The sequence below is a fragment of the Dendrobium catenatum genome, unplaced genomic scaffold (assembly GCF_001605985.2).
Source record: "Dendrobium catenatum unplaced genomic scaffold, ASM160598v2 fragScaff_scaffold_847, whole genome shotgun sequence".
In the NCBI taxonomy this organism is placed as follows: Eukaryota; Viridiplantae; Streptophyta; class Magnoliopsida; order Asparagales; family Orchidaceae; genus Dendrobium; species Dendrobium catenatum.
The window spans coordinates 5662113-5678438 of NW_021319309.1; the positions used below are offsets into that span (position 1 = coordinate 5662113).

Genomic DNA, 16326 nt, shown 5'->3' on the forward strand with positions numbered 1-16326 from the left:
AATGTATGTCGGATGTATCACTACGATTCATCCTCAAATAGTCTCTTGCCAACAGGGACGTGGCACGTGCCCTCTGGTCGGGTGGTTTTGCCGCAAAATGGCACCATTATATTACGATCATGGCCAAAGCCCGTATGTTCCCTAAAGGCGTCAAACCCTTGAGTGATAAATCATAGGGTATATTCGATAGGCATAAAGCCCTCTGTCAGCTAAGGTGGATTCAGATATATCCCCTTAGACAAACATCAACCCAGGTCTACAAGGTATTCTTGGACGAAGCAACCCATGGCTGCCGATAAGGTGCCTTTTGTCAGGTTGGGTCGACTACCTCCTCTGGTTAAGTAGACCAGGGATCATGACAGCCCGGGACGACGGAACCATGGGATCTTGATCGGGCTCGTCTTCATTCTCCCCACCATCAGTTTTAAGTTTGTGGTGATAAACTCTAGATTTCAAATCATTCAAAATTCAAAATTTAAACCCTAAATTATTGCTATTATACGATAGGTTTATAACCTATTCGACCCTTTTAACGACTAGCCTTAATCGAAAGTTCTCTCTTGTTATCAGGAGGGGTAATTAACTATAGGGGCTTGCGCCTATAGGAAACCAGAACTCAGATCAAAAAGTCCTCACAAAATGAGGGCGAAATCTCTGGGTAGTGTCTTATCTAAAACCCAATCTGCCTTCTGAAAATTCCCCCGGGAACACACACCCAAAATGGAATTTTTCGGAGCCCACATTTCTCACATGTATTATATATTGGTTTACTTCTAGTAGATGCAGTTGGGCCCCTTTCAAACTCTCCAAGTCTAAATATACTCTTATTTCCACTGAAATCACTTCTAGACCAGGTTGTACCAACAGGGACACCACACAAGTATGAGACACATTAATTATTGAAAATGTAGGATATCAGGATATGGATACGATGCGGACACAGCATTACATAAAAGTTTTAATATGCATCTTTCATTCTTAGTATCAGTGTTACTTGGCAAGGAAATCATTGAATTCACAATTGCAGTAAATGGGAGATTTTTCTTCCGGTGATTGCATTACTTTCTATGCTAATATAGATCCAGTGTTCAAAATGTGCAAGGCTTTTAGGAAAAAAATTGTCAATATTTTTTGTGCTTGTTTACCAGCCATCCAAAAAATTGTTTGCTGAATTAATCTTAAAGCTGTTAATGAAAACGTCCTTTGAAGAAAATTTCTATTGCCTTCAACATTGGTTTCAACATGTGAAGATGTAGTTAAAGACTTAAAGATGTAAGAAAATTTTGGCATAGAAACTTTTCAGTTTTCATTCTTTGAGAAGAAATTAAACTGTGAAAGCAACCATTTGGCATATTAACTTTAAAAAACATAAAATGCCTATTACCTTACCTAACTGCTACTAAGATTTCTAATGAAGTGAAGGACTTGTGGGCCTGCGGCACAGATTGTTGCTGAAGCACCTCTTTCTAGTCGTCGATCTACTGTTGTTGGAGCAATTTGACATTAGGATCATGAATGGAGCAGGAACTTGTTGCTGTTTGGAATCTTCCTCATCGCCGATTGCAGATCATTCACTCAAATCATTAAGAACTCAAGCTGTGCCTGTGCAATTGCAATTGAACAGGGATCGAACAAGGGTCGAGATAGGAATAGGGCTGGTTGATTCGATTATTTTATGTTTTATTAGGTAATAAAATTTTAACTCAATATTTAGAAAAGTATATTTAAAAAAATTATTAAGAAATATTAGGATAAGTGTGCTTGATTTTTTTAAAATATTATTTTATTTGGACACACTTGTGCACTTTTTGACACATATTCTAGTCATGTCAGGCGTGTCCGTGTCCGACACTACATACCTTATTATGGAGGAGTGTCGATGCAGCATAGCTTCTAGATCATTATCTCCATCAACTCTATAAATTCTTGATTTTTAACGGAACAAATTGATTCCATCAATTTTCCTTGAGTTCTCTAAAAAATCTATGACTCTTCTTCTCTAAAGTGCTAAGTATCTATAAAGCTACCTTACTAAAGTTGAGAATCCAGCCTCAATTTGCATCATTTTTTTCTCCTTGCACTAACCTCAAAAAGAACTCTTGCATTAGTTGCCCAGCCAATGGGGAAAACAAATTACTCTCTTAACACATCAGTGAACTTTGTCAATATGATCATAGAATTTAATTTTTAAAAAAATTCTCTTGCTATTGGCTAAGCCACTAGCACCCCGTTTCTCCTTCAAATAGAAACATAATTAATGGCACTTCTCCACTGCATCTCTGAAAAGATATGGCTTTATTCAATAAAATGTCTACAAATGTTTGCTTCTCTCATCTATTCTTCTAATAGACATTCATGTTATGTACATCACTCATTAATTGAGCTACTAGGCAGGTATAGTGCTTCATAGAATAGCTCAAAGTATATTTTGCATAGTTAAGTTCTTGCTTGAGTTATGCCCAGTTGTTATTTCCTGATCCTAAGATTACTTGTAAACAAAACCCCAATACTTTCACATTGGAGCAATTATATATATATATATATATATATATATTCTAATAACATATACAAACCATTACTTATCAGCTTAAGCTATATGATTCCTATCATGCATCTAACGACCAACCTATGGTTTCTTACTTAATCAATTCATTCAAATTCATTGTTTTGATATGAATTTTTTTATAGGAAGTGAATGCTCTTTTTATCAAATCAACGGATGAAATACAAAAAATTGGGAAGAACAACCAAAATATAATTTTTATTTATAAGAATTATAAAAGAAAATGCAAGATACAATTGGATCTTCAATTGGAGATGAAGATCCAGCTCTCCCAAATCCCTAGCCACCGGCTAGAGCCAAATAACCTAAGAATAAACTAAATTTAGCAAACAAGATATAACCCTAATCATAGGAAAATGCCCCTAGTTAAAGCATATAATAAACGATAAATACCCAAACGGTCTTCTCCTAATACCCTCCCAAATATGTCATATTTCCTAATTATTAATTGCTTTCTTGGGCTGTTAGCATGGTGGAAGGCTATGACTAATTTAGGATTATTGACAGATTTTATTTGAGATTTTCTTGCAATTGATGACCATGTTTTTTTATGAAAAATGATGAGGATTTTTAGAACATCAGTCACAATATGTGGAGAGGTTGATCTTGCCTATGTGTCCTTTTAACTGGATTGAGGAAGTTTAAGTAAATTCAGGTGATTTTAGATCAATTGGATATTTAGATATGAAGCTATACTTTTTTTTATATGGATTGGTCACAACACGTGGATGTTAGGAGTTAGGGTTTGTGGAAGGGGATTGACTACATTGTTGTAAGGTTTGAAGTGGTATAGTGCTTTTGGAAGATGATTGGGATGTTAGGGAACAATTTTAGATAGGTTGGCAAACATCTTAGTGTTCAAGCCTTCACTTGATTGATTCACAAATCAATTTGAAAGCAAGTAGCACCAACTTCTCATAGTTTTGACAATAGATCAAACCTAATTTTCATTGAAATAATTGGGGGCATAAATAATAAATTTGTATTGTAGAAAAGAAGTAAAACACACTAGAAAATACTCCATATCCCTCCAAGACATATGGTTCTCTCTCATTCGCTCCTATTTAACAAATTAAATAAGCCTCTCTAAATTTGAATAATTCTTTAAAATATTTTTCTTGTCATTGGGAAACATCAATTTTTATTGATTGATGAGCTTCCAAAAATATCGGTGAACAGTGAAAAAATTACCCCAAATTCATGTCCTTCCCTTCAAATTTCCCTACAAAAAAGTTTAAAAATAATTAATTATCATGAAATTGGACCTATGTAATTGATTTAGTGAGAGGCTTCTTTACTTGTGTTGCATCAACTTATATATTATTATTTTTCCACTTATCTTTACTTTTTTTTTCTTTATATTGAAATCCCTTCTTGTGTTTTAGAGTTCCCCCTCTCAATACCTTGACCCATGTAAAAAATATTTATTTCTTTGTAAACTCACTTAAAACAGAAAGTCTATCTTATTTCCTTTCGACAACATACATGCACTTCAAAACCCCTTAACAACCCTAAATCCTTATTTTTACAACTTCTCAACGTTCTAAATTCATGGTAGCCAAGCCTTTGCCCCATCTTAGCCCCACAGTAATCAATCCCCATAAGCTCCTCCCTCTCAACTAAAACCCAAACTTGCCTAACCCATTTAGTGAACCATCGGTTAAAAAGTGAAGAGGGAAATGAATCATATTCAAGGCGAGGTAATTTTAGATTTAAAAATGTTTAACCACTTAATCACCTAAAAGCTATATATATAATTTGAACCAGTAATTGATCCATTTGTAGAGTGCTGTTCGAGTAAAATTCGCAGCCCTAGCTATAAACTTATCTCAGGTGTATAGTTAACCTTTGAAAAGGAAAATAATGGTTCCTATTGTATCATTGCTGTTCGTTTAGATAACTGATTACCTTTTCCTTTTTTCTTTTCTTTTTTTTTTTTTTGAAAACGTTCAGCTGTCTAAGTATTATTTTGATACGTCATATTTACTCAATAAAACAATTTGGAGATACTGCTATTTAAATACTTGCCAAAATAAATTAAACTTGGCTTTGATTCTGAAGTTTGAGGTACCATTAGCAATTATAACTCATTTCTTCTTATCCATTTGTTATTGTCAATAAAACGTAATAATTAAGGTACTTTGCTCAACTGGTTATCTTGAAACTTCCTTTAAAATGTTTTGTTTGCAAGTCTTCCGGTCAAAATTGCTTGTTTGCTAGTGTTCATGTAGGGCTCTTTGAGATATTTTGATTATGCCTTTACTTCCGCAAAAAAATTAGTAGAGTTGGTTACTTGTCATTGAATTGAAGTGATGCATGTAGAATTTTAAGGTATGATAATACAGGCATGAAATTCAAGATTCATTTGCGATATGTGAAGATTTGAATTGAATTCATGATACAGATATATTTATATCTTTTATATGGCCAAAGAACATGGAGAAAGCAGCTAAATGATGCTCGTTTCATTTACTTATTGGGCTGATAAAACTTTTTTTTTTTTGTATTTTTCTCAGTTTTGTTGGTATATCATATGTACATGGCACTCTATCCATCTTAACAGATTATAAAGAACGAGGACCTTGAAGAGCTGCGAGAACTGGGTTCTGGGACATTTGGAACTGTGTACCATGGAAAGTGGAGGGGAACTGATGTTGCTATTAAGCGGATAAAGAAGAGCTGCTTCACTGGGCGCTCATCTGAGCAAGAGAGACTGGTATTACATTTTTCAAAACTTTCTAGATGCTTACCATCATTGATATTTTGACCTCAAGAAATTTCCCCAGTCATTCTAGATTTACCAGTCTGGAAGATAATATTTAGTCCTATTTTTATCTGACTGACAGACACAAGAATTCTGGAGGGAAGCGGAGATCCTCTCAAAGCTTCACCATCCAAATGTGGTGGCTTTTTATGGGGTTGTGCAAGATGGTCCAGGAGGTACATTGGCGACAGTAACAGAGTTCATGGTTAATGGATCTCTTAGACATGTTTTGCTTCGTAAAGACAGGTAAATACAAAATTCATTCTTTCATTTCAACTTCTTATTCTTTTTTATTTTCTTGAGTGCTTGCGTCCAAGTAAACTTCATGAAAATGATAGGTATCTGGACCGCCGGAAGAGGCTTATAATTGCAATGGATGCTGCTTTTGGAATGGAATATTTACATTCAAAGAATATTGTGCATTTTGATTTAAAATGTGATAACTTGCTTGTGAACCTGAAAGATCAATCACGCCCCATTTGCAAGGTAACTTAGAATTTTCTCATACCAAAGGTTGCATATTGACTTTTCATGCTTTTCAATATTTGTCCATCCATTAACTGAAAATAACTTATAAGGTTGGAGACTTTGGCTTGTCCAAAATAAAACGGAATACACTTGTTTCTGGTGGTGTGAGAGGAACATTGCCATGGATGGCTCCAGAACTATTAAATGGCAGTAGCAACAAAGTTTCTGAAAAGGTTATACTTCCATTTTGTTATTTTGTTTATAACATCAAAAAATAATAATCGAGTAATATAACATAGCTGAATCCATGTCTGTTCTACTCTTATTTTTTGTGGTGATTTGTGTATGTTTTGTAGTACTAATGGTAGTTATTGATTGAACAAATTGCTGCAGGTTGATGTTTTTTCTTTTGGCATTGTCCTGTGGGAGATTCTCACTGGTGATGAGCCTTATGCTAATATGCATTATGGTGCCATTATAGGTATGCCAATTGTTGCCTGTTCTAGTTCTAGTTTTTTTTTCCCTTTTGCATAGCTGCAGTTTTTGAGATAGATTTAAGGGTGCTTTTGGATAAGTTTTTCCAAATTTCTACCTTACAAACTTGTGCTATATTCATGTTTGATTATAACTTTATTGTAGCTTTTCAAAAATTTCTATTGAGGAGATTTTTCACTATCAAATATATTAGAATATAGTAGTCTGAGAAAGCTAGTCAGATTGTTTTTAGGGGAAAATTTTATAAGAACAACTTTATTTTTAAAAAAAAATTCTACTTTTTTCATTGTAATTCAGCAATAACGACCTTTGATCCGTTGTTAAATACAGGAGGTATTGTGAATAATACGCTGAGGCCACTCATTCCAGTTTCCTGTGATCCTGAATGGAGAAGATTAATGGAACTATGTTGGGCTCCAGATCCACAGCAGCGCCCATCCTTCACACAAATTGCTAATCGTTTGCGCGCCATGTCTCAATCCAAACCAGCAAAATGATGGTGCCCATCTATAGCTTAATATTGTTGTTTATAGAGCTTGTGTGCAGCATATGTTATATGTATATTTGCGATTGGCATTCCAGACCTGTAGATTTTGCGTTATATTTTGAATCTGGGAGGTTATGTTTTGTGGGTTTTCAAATATTTTTTTATGGATTGATTTGTTATGTATTTATATAAATTTGGATGTTTTGCTACCATAACACAATGGATGTGTGTATATGTGAAAACATACAATGTGAGCAGAGTTTTTTGTTTATTTTTTTTTTTATAAATTTTCTCGACATTATATTTATTTGATTTTGTTAAATACCGATTATGATGTGATTTGATTGATTAGATCATGTATGGAACTCAAAATAGCTCAATTAGATCATGCCAATATATTGTTTGATTTGTTCATATCTTGTTTGTATGTCCAACTTGTTAAATATGATTTTGGTTATAGCCAATATTTTCTGCATTATTTCCTCGTTTATGCAGAGTATAAACTTTACAGCAGCTTTCAATTGTTCTTGTTTTCCCTCATCATTTCCATACTATCAAAAATCTTTTTTTCCCCAAAAGATCTTAAAATGGCTTCATGTATGAAAGATGCTCTTCTACTACGTCTATTTTCAAGGAATAGATTAGGCAAATTAAGATTTTATTTAGAACCGTTTTTTTACTGCTTCTTAAAGCAATTTTTTAGTATAAAATTTTGATTTAAAAAACAATAAGAAAATTATCTCAAATGAAGCATAAGTTTACATTTAGGCTTTATTTGGGATGGCTGTTTTACTGCTTAAAACAACTTTCTCATACAAAAATTAATTTTTTAACTAGAAAGTTGCTTTATGAAGCAATAAAAAAATTATCCCAAATTTCTATTATTTGTGATCATCAATATAACTCGAGTTTAGCTCAGGTAAGTCCTTTTACATGTAAAAATAATTAATAACATCCAAATTATAAAAACAGTGCTTAAAATATGCAAGTCGGAGGAATTTGCTATTTAATACTTTTCTTAGGCTGAGGAACGAAAACAAACAGCAAAACTGATGAATACTCCTTTCACAAGAATCAACATAGCTACAGTTTGCCAAAAAAATAAGCTTATCCGACATATGGAGTAAACAATTGATATTTTTTTCTAGCTTTGGAAGTTTTCCTTTTTGTGCTCATTAACTTAATAAGCTGTTCCTCCCTTTTAAAGCTCAAAATCAACATCCTATAACTGATATAAAACAGCATCACTCTAACTGCTTTGATTGTCAAAATATACCAAATCATCATAACTTACTTTTAGCCCCTTTTCCTCTTAGGAGTTCCTGCCAGAGCCCTGGAAGCACTCTTTCCTTCAAGCTTTTTAAGATCTTTTCTCACCATGACACTGGCCATGCCCTTGCGAGCCACAGCTTTTCGATCCACTCTTCGGTTGAGAAGTTTGCGATCGAGAGGCCAATAAGCATAGGGCTCCAGCTTGCCTTTCTTCTTCAAATCACCACCAGCTTTTTTGCTGGTGTATTCAACTCCTGTATAAGACCAACCAGACTCCGTCTTCTGGCGCTTCCTCTGTGAGCTCAATAAAGATTTTCCTGATTTGCGGCTACTAGTTAAGCTTCTTGTATCAGAAACAGGATCTGAAGAATTTTTCTGTGGCTTGGGTTTGACACAATCATCGCGCACAATGAGACGGCCATCATTATCCATTTCTGGCTTGTCGTCGCAATCTTCCACTTTCCTATTGGGCTTTGATGTCGACAGAAGGACCGATCTGGTCGTCCTGCGATCCAATAAGTCGAGTGGATCATCATCTGACTGATCTAGTAAGTCTTCTGGCAAGCTCTTCTTAAATAACTTACGCATTCGGCTGGACCTAAAAAAAAAAGCAATTATGGTGAGAAAGAAAGAAGAACATAACCGAAAATTTGTCTAGAAAGCACAATTAAGTGATTAGTGGCTCAAGATTTGTCATCCCTCAGCTAAAAAACTTCTATGAAAGAAAAAAGGCAGAGCAAATGCACACCTTAATGAAGCTCTGGAAGCATGAAAAGAGGTCCTGCGTGCTACTCCATTTTCAATATCACTTCCTTCACCTCCATCCTCATCTCCAATATCAGAAAATATGCGGGTATGATTCCATCTACTGTGCCTAACAAGTGGTTTTGATCAAATAAGTACAAAACTAGAGCATGAGCAAGTTAACAGCGGTGAAAAACTTTGTATTAGCATGTAAAATAATCTACAAAGAACTTAATTTATATTAGCTACAGAAACAAGCATTAAATTTTGTAAATCATTGAAGCATGTATGAACAAACTTAGGGTTCGTTTCAATTCTGATTTATAGCTACGTTGTGCTCTTAGCAGATAATGTTCCACACTCCCACTTATGCTCATTTGGATGACAGCTCAATATTTCCTTCGCTAAAACTGCGTCGCCAAAAAAACAAAATCTACAGCAGTTATCTTTCATCCGCCATTTTTGATGACCCGATTACATGGGCCCCCTTATTAATCACAAATACAATCACAGTATCTTATATATGTCATGCTGCCTATCACTTGCAATCAGATGCTCCACCGTCGCCCAGCCTCATGCACCGCTCAAACTGCCCTATTCTCCACGCACCCATCGCCCAACACGCCAAATCATCGGCAGCCAAGTTACCACTCAACCGAAATCTTCCACCGCAACACATCGAAGCCACATTCACTCATACTACAGAAAAACGGTTCATGATCTACCTCCTGTAGTTGTGATCCCGTCATTCACCACTTTAGTATCTCACTGGCAAAAAGTTCTCTCACTAATCCCCAAGATCTATGGAACTGCAATAGAATACTTGCACTTCAATTTTTTTGTTTTTTAAATAATCTCCTTTCTATTAATTTTTAGGGTTTAGAGTTGTGTCTACAGCTAAAAGCATGCTTGAGAAAAGCATGAATTGATATTATATTTATACAATTTTAGAACTTGATCTCATTAATTATAGTAATTTTAAGTGATTATTTGTCATGATTTTTATTTTTTACTGTTCACAACACAAAAAATGCTGAAAATACCTGCAACTAAACATGTAAATTCCGCTTTTGATAGAAACAATAGCTCAACAAGTCCATTAGGCAATATCAACAATTTTAACAGCGGTAGTTTTCTCAACTTAACATTAACTGCATGTACAGAACGCATTTATATTCAGCTTGGAATACCTGGAAACACTTGTTCTTGAGTACAACGAATTAACATCTTCCTGAGATTTAGTTTTCCTTTCTTTTCGCTCCTTAATCTGACATCATGCCAGATTGGACAAATTAAAAAAAAAATCAAACAAAGGTGATGTAACGACATGATCAAGCTACTTACCTTGCGAATGTTTTTTAGAAGTTTCAGGTGTTCTTCAGGCATTACTGCCTTAACAGCATCTACACCACATTTACTCACAAGCATCTCAATAAGAGATTTAATCTGGCAATAAAAAACAGAATAAATACGTGTGGATGTATTTAGAAGGAAAAAGGTCATAATTTAGCATAACCAAAATACTGTGCGAAATTGCTTGTTAAGATCAATATCTCATGTAACAATCATCGATATGAATTAAGGAGACTTCATAAAGCCAATCCCAATTACAAGTGTGACAATGCTCATGATGATGAACAAAAAATAAGAACCAGCAGCATTTAATATAAGTCTTTACTTCATTATACATCACTCTTTTGACAGTATAAAATAAAAAATTATATCATATATCATGGATATTAGTTGAGTTAAATAAAATGGACTTTATTGATTAGCTTGGTGCAAAATGAGGACTTGTTTCTCACGAAAAAATATACATGCCTGTTGTGTCAAACAAGGTTTAAATTTAGATAAAAGGATCACAGTAATTTAGATGTGCACTTTCATATAATATGTAACCGCCATAAACTCAAAGAGACATTCTTGACAATTCAAGAAGCAGCACAGGAATGAAAATCAATACGTAAACTATACATTTTTTTATTAAGGGTGAAAAAGTTTAGAGTTGCACATTTTGGAAGAATCCAATGGATTTCATTTAAAGTATCATAACAACCAATTTCTACGCACGGATATTAAAAATGCACAGCATGACAGACTCGTACCAGGTATGACAAAAGAAACTGGCAACATGGTCAAATTCTAAGAAAAATACTTTCTTTACCCTGGCATATCAATATCCGATGTGTATCTAATCTACATGGACCACTGATGCTTATTAAAATGTCATTTGGACCATACATTAGTAACATAAACATAAAATTTTAAAAAAAACTCCCTCTAAATGGGTAAATAGGGATGCAGCAAACGTTCATGACCCGCCCATTTTATTCTGAAAGATCAGTTGCTAATCATCATTTATGGTGTTTGGTTGTTTTGTTTACAAGAAAATGTAATGTTATGAATTTATGATTGTTTTAAGAATAGAAATATATTCCAAAAAAAAATTTGTTGATTTTAATTAGAGCATAAAATAACTTTTGCATTTTATTTTATAAGTAGGACACAAATCCAAACTCATTAACTCGACACAGGGAGAAGTTTATGGCAAACCAAAGTACTTTAGTCTCAAATTTAATACCTCTACACTAGAAAACAAGATGCATATCACCCGAAATAGAGCCCATAAGAGCTCCCTGATTATGATTTATTCAAGTTGAAGGTATTGCAATCAAATTTCATGGTTCTAGATTATATATATATATATAAAGAGAGAGAGAGAGAGGAAAGGAAACGAAAAATCGTACACAACTTGGATCTTGAGAACACACCAGCCTAAAATATAATCAAAATTCAAATCATGGGTCCTCATTTATAGAGATGTGATAATAAAGAACATGGCCTAAGAATGCATTGTAGGGCTCTTAGATCAAGTTTAATCTTTTGGGAAGGAAGTTTATTAGGAATGTGGAAATTAGGGTAACTTTTAATAAAATTTCAAAGCATTCCCCTTAAAGAGAAGAGCCCCAATGGCCTCAATAGATGAGAATTTCTTCTTTTTGCGACCGCATTTTGTTGTGAAGTGCCTGCACAAGATGATTCATCTATAATGCCCTTTCATTAAAAAAAGATGACAAGGTTTGATTAAAATACTCATTCTCATCATTATATATAATACATTTATTATTAATGCTAAACTGGATCAAGAACATTTTATGAAACATGAGGGATTCAGTATTACACTCACATGTAAGTTATTTTTCACGAGAAAAAGCTTAGTAGTGTGCAGGCAATTGTCAATGAAAATAACAAATTATTTAGACCCATTAATATTAGTGACACGAAATAGCCCTCATACATCAATATGGATCAAGGAAAAGACATTGAAGTTTTTGAGTGATTTATGGGATAGCGTACTCTATGTTGTTTGGCCATTTGACGCACCTCACCCTCATACTCTTCAAGTTTTATTTTATTGAATAATATATGTTGACTGTAACCGTTGCACACGAATGGCTCCAGATCGGACAAACCGCTCCCGACCGACTTAAGCCCCAAACGACACAATCGCCTCTATCGCCAAAATTGGAATTTTTCGGAGCCCACAATATAGAAAATATGAATCATAATACAATAAAAAATGGATGACCCATTTGAATATGCTACAGCCAAATTTAAGCCCTCATATTCAAAGTTAAAAAAAAAAAACAGAAAAAAACAAAAAAAAAAACAAAAAAAAGATTGCAGCATGTGATCAATATTACTTGTGCCTACATAGTTGAGTCCTTTTCATTCCTCAACATGTCAAACCATCTTTTTGTAGTTCAATCCTAAAATAGACAATAAGTAAGATAGGTGGGACGTCAATTTTTTAATTGATAATAAATCCATGAACTCATCTGATCGAGCCAAAAACAAATACACATTTGTTTATTTAATGTTGTCAAGAAGGTGTAGAGTTTCTTTATTTTTTCTTTCTTTACTCCTTTCACCTCTACTTTAGTTTTTTCTTCCATAAAAGTAGTGTTGGCTTATTTTTATTGTATGGAGGTATCCCTTGAGTTTCTAACATTTTTTTGTTGCATGTTTTGCCTTTTTGCATTAAAGGATTCAAGTCATGACTATTCGACAATTTTTACGTTGGCTGTCAAGTACCTAATGCAACCCTCCACTTTTCTCATACAGGACTTTGGGACCTGACAACGGCAGTGTTAAGTGGAGAAATCGATGGGGATATTATCAGTAGAATTCAAGTTGGATGGTTGAATTAGAGGAATGCATTAGGCTTGTTGTGTGACAGAGAGTTCCCCTCAAACTTAAGGGAAAATTCTATAAGATGGTGGTCAGACCTATAATGCTTTATGGTGCAGAATGTTAGCAATTAAAATATAAGCATAATAATAAGTAAAGTGTTGCATAGATGAGGATGCTCATGTGGATGAGTGAGTTTACCCTTAGAGACAAGATACAAAATGAGCATATACGTGAAAAGGTTGGAGCAGCTTTAGTGGAAGATAGGATTTAGAGAGTCGCCTTAGATGATTTGGTCACATAAAACAACGGCCTTTTGATGACCCGATTAGGAAAGTAGAAGTATTAGATTTGACTTATATTAAGAAAGGTAGAGGTAGACCTAAAAATATTTGATTAGAAAATATTAGAAGACACAATGGAGAAAAAGGATTCATGTAGCCGACCCCACATTGTGGGACAAAGGCTTGATATTGTTGTTGTTGTTACCTTTTTGCAACAATTATACAATATACATTCTCAATAAGAAAATGATCAAAATAGTTCATTGACTTTTTATAAAGGACCAAAATAATCTCCAATTATATTAAAATCATTTTGGCCCCTAAAATTTTTAAAAATGAATCAAAATAGTCTTATGGTGGGACTATTTTAATTCCTCTTCAAGGAGTTAAGGGACTAAAATGGTTCTTTAATATAGTTTGGGACTATTTTGATCTTTCATAAAAAGTCAAGGGAACAATTTAATCCTTTTCTCCATTCTCAATTACTATACCTTGGTGGGTCCAATTTGATCTTGTATGACTCAATTCTACTTGTGTGTTTGATGCAGGAGTAGCAATTAGGGCAATATTGTCACCTATGTATGGATCCTGTTTCTAACATAATATTGTCTTCCTTAATAGTATATAAAAGTTTATTTAAGTTGGGAAGGGACTTTTTTTAACTATTTGGATACATACTTGGCCATATTCCACATATAGGAATTCCTAAATTCTTTCTACTACACAAGTTCAAAGCATTACTGCATCTTCAAATCTAATTTTGAAATGCTGGTAGAAAATTGAAATTGAGCCATAGATTTTTCATTATGTTATAATATTCAATAATTGAAATTTTCTTAATGGTGTAAATTTTTCTTGATTTCATAGATAAAGATGGCATCACACCTTGGAATATGTTTGCTTCATCGCGCCAAAGATATCTTTGGCTATACTTAGAAAAATGTAGGTTTCGCTGACTTCTAGTAACATAGAATTCCATAGCCATGACATAACTGAGAAATCTTCTACATACCATATGGTAAAATCATGACAAAACTGAGATAATCTTTGCTTTATATGGGGACCAATAAGTTTGCCCAACTTTTCTTTTCCTTTGAGGAAAGCTTTCACAATTTAGGACCCCAAAAAAGAAAATTTTCCCCATTCAATTTGAATGAAGGCTGATGGTTTTGGTACTCCACTGAAGTTTGATTAGATCCATTTGATATGTCAACAACTTCAGATATAAAAAGCATATTTTTAAAGAAAAAATTCATATATTGGTGTTTGATGTTTGGTGAAAGCCACGGGTGTTGTGGCCTTATAAGGTGGGAACAGTAGTTAAATGTTACTTGTGGTGGAGGCTACTGCTCGGGTGATGGGACTACTTATTGGGAATTGGCTGAGAAGAAGACAACAAGTGGACACTACAAGCTATTGGAAGGACGGAAGCAATGCGGAGATTTGTTGGACAACAAGCGATATTGCTCAGGAACCTTTTTATACTAGAGTACTGTAAGAAATATTTAAATTTGTGGGTATTTTCATTGAGGACCTTACACTCCTGTTTATATAGCATAATTCTAGACTATACTAGGTAATTTCTATCCATGAAAATCACTAATTACGTAGTGATTACATGACAATATTCCTAGGAAAAAGTTAGCTGCAATGGAAATAAACGGTGGAGGCAACTGCTTACACGTTGGATCTTATTGAGTTATGGTTGTAGTGAAGACAGCAGGTGGAATTTGGTTGGGGTTCACTTTGAGGCTGCTACAACTAGAGCCTAGAAGGATGGCAGCAAAAGGCAACTTCTTGATATCAAGAGAAAATGAGTAAGAGCTTATTTTTCCTTTGAGCTCTAATAGCATGAAAAAATGAGAAAACATTTGAAATCTATATATTTCATTGACGGCCTTACACTCCTATTTATAAATAGAATTCTAGATTATACTAGATAATTTCTACCATATGATTTTTTCAAGTCAACAAAAAACTTATGTCAGGTTCTTTCATAACTCATTAGATGTTCTTTCAATATATAGTTAAAGCGTCTAAAACAGCTCTTGAGATAGAGCTGCTACCATCCATTGATCCTCATCTTCAAGAATGCTTATGGATCATCATCGCAGGCCAAGCTGCAGTTTAGTTATTAATTTTGAAACTTAATAATATCGCTTCAGCATTCTTCTTTGGATATGCATCAAATAAAAAATGCATGCAAATAAATTTCAATAGGAAGCATAGGAAGGGCGGTAGCAGAGCAAAAGATGATGAAGCTGAGGAAATCTTGAGAAGATAGATCGAAGAGGAAGTTGTGGAATTACAGAAGAAGCCAAAGAATTGAAGATGAATAGCTCTCATCTGTCATGGGCATGATCATCAATGAAGGTCTTTATTCAAAAATGGAGCTGGTCCTAATTGGGGAATGAAACACTCAACCATTTTTGTGGGAACTAATAAGACGACTAGCTGACTGCAGCCCTGGTCGTGGTGAGATAAAGCTTGGATTGGAAGATGGTAAAAGGAAAAAAAAAACTACTGTTTGGAGTAGAAGATATAAAGGGAAAAAAGCACTAGAACAAAGTTGGAGTTGGAAGAAGGCTGATGCCTATGACCTTAGCTTTTATAGGCATATCCCATAATCAATTGACCCAAATCAAGAAGCAGGGAGGTAGCAATTTGATACGCCCTAGGGTTCCCAAGTTTGGGTTTGCCCTAATGCTCCTTCAAAGAAAAGATTTCTCCTCCAAATCAAGGAAAAAATCAACACAAGATGGATGAGATGAAGAACCAAAACCTTTGCATTCAAAATCCAAGGGAAAACAAGATACAATTTGTCCACTTCGAGAAGGACAAGGTCTCCCACTACAAACCCTAGAAAAACAAGAGAAAGAAACTAAGGAGGCTAAGAGAAAACTCAAATCTTGCATAACCCTAGAAATCCCCCCCTTAATCCCTACTTATAGCAAGCAAAAGACCCAACCAAACCCACTAGTGGGCTGCCCAAACTGAACCGCCCAGCTCAGGGCTGACCCGAGCCAAACCGGTCCAGGATTGGACCGGTTCCGCTCAA

At 34.5% G+C, this 16326-nt stretch overlaps 2 protein-coding genes across 5 annotated transcripts in view; one reads left to right on the forward strand and one right to left on the reverse strand.

Annotated features, from left to right (window-relative positions):
• The window catches only part of LOC110097801, a 44106-nt gene extending 37007 nt beyond the window's left edge, over positions 1-7099 (forward strand). For both annotated transcript variants that reach the window (XM_020824371.2, XM_028696856.1), the window contains exons 4-9: positions 5127-5279; positions 5410-5573; positions 5666-5813; positions 5906-6028; positions 6189-6276; positions 6621-7099. In XM_020824371.2, coding sequence (XP_020680030.1) covers positions 5127-5279; positions 5410-5573; positions 5666-5813; positions 5906-6028; positions 6189-6276; positions 6621-6787 — 843 coding nt within the window. In that variant the 3' untranslated portion in view covers positions 6788-7099. The remainder of the gene's footprint in view (positions 1-5126; positions 5280-5409; positions 5574-5665; positions 5814-5905; positions 6029-6188; positions 6277-6620) is intronic.
• A 711-nt stretch (positions 7100-7810) lies between these two features.
• LOC110097800 (RRP12-like protein) overlaps positions 7811-16326 on the reverse strand; it is a 29559-nt gene continuing 21043 nt past the window's right edge. For all 3 annotated transcript variants that reach the window (XM_028696855.1, XM_028696854.1, XM_020824369.2), the window contains 4 exons: positions 10138-10239; positions 9984-10060; positions 8798-8923; positions 7811-8647 (listed from right to left, as the gene is read on the reverse strand). In XM_028696855.1, coding sequence (XP_028552688.1) covers positions 8074-8647; positions 8798-8923; positions 9984-10060; positions 10138-10239 — 879 coding nt within the window. In that variant the 3' untranslated portion in view covers positions 7811-8073. The remainder of the gene's footprint in view (positions 8648-8797; positions 8924-9983; positions 10061-10137; positions 10240-16326) is intronic.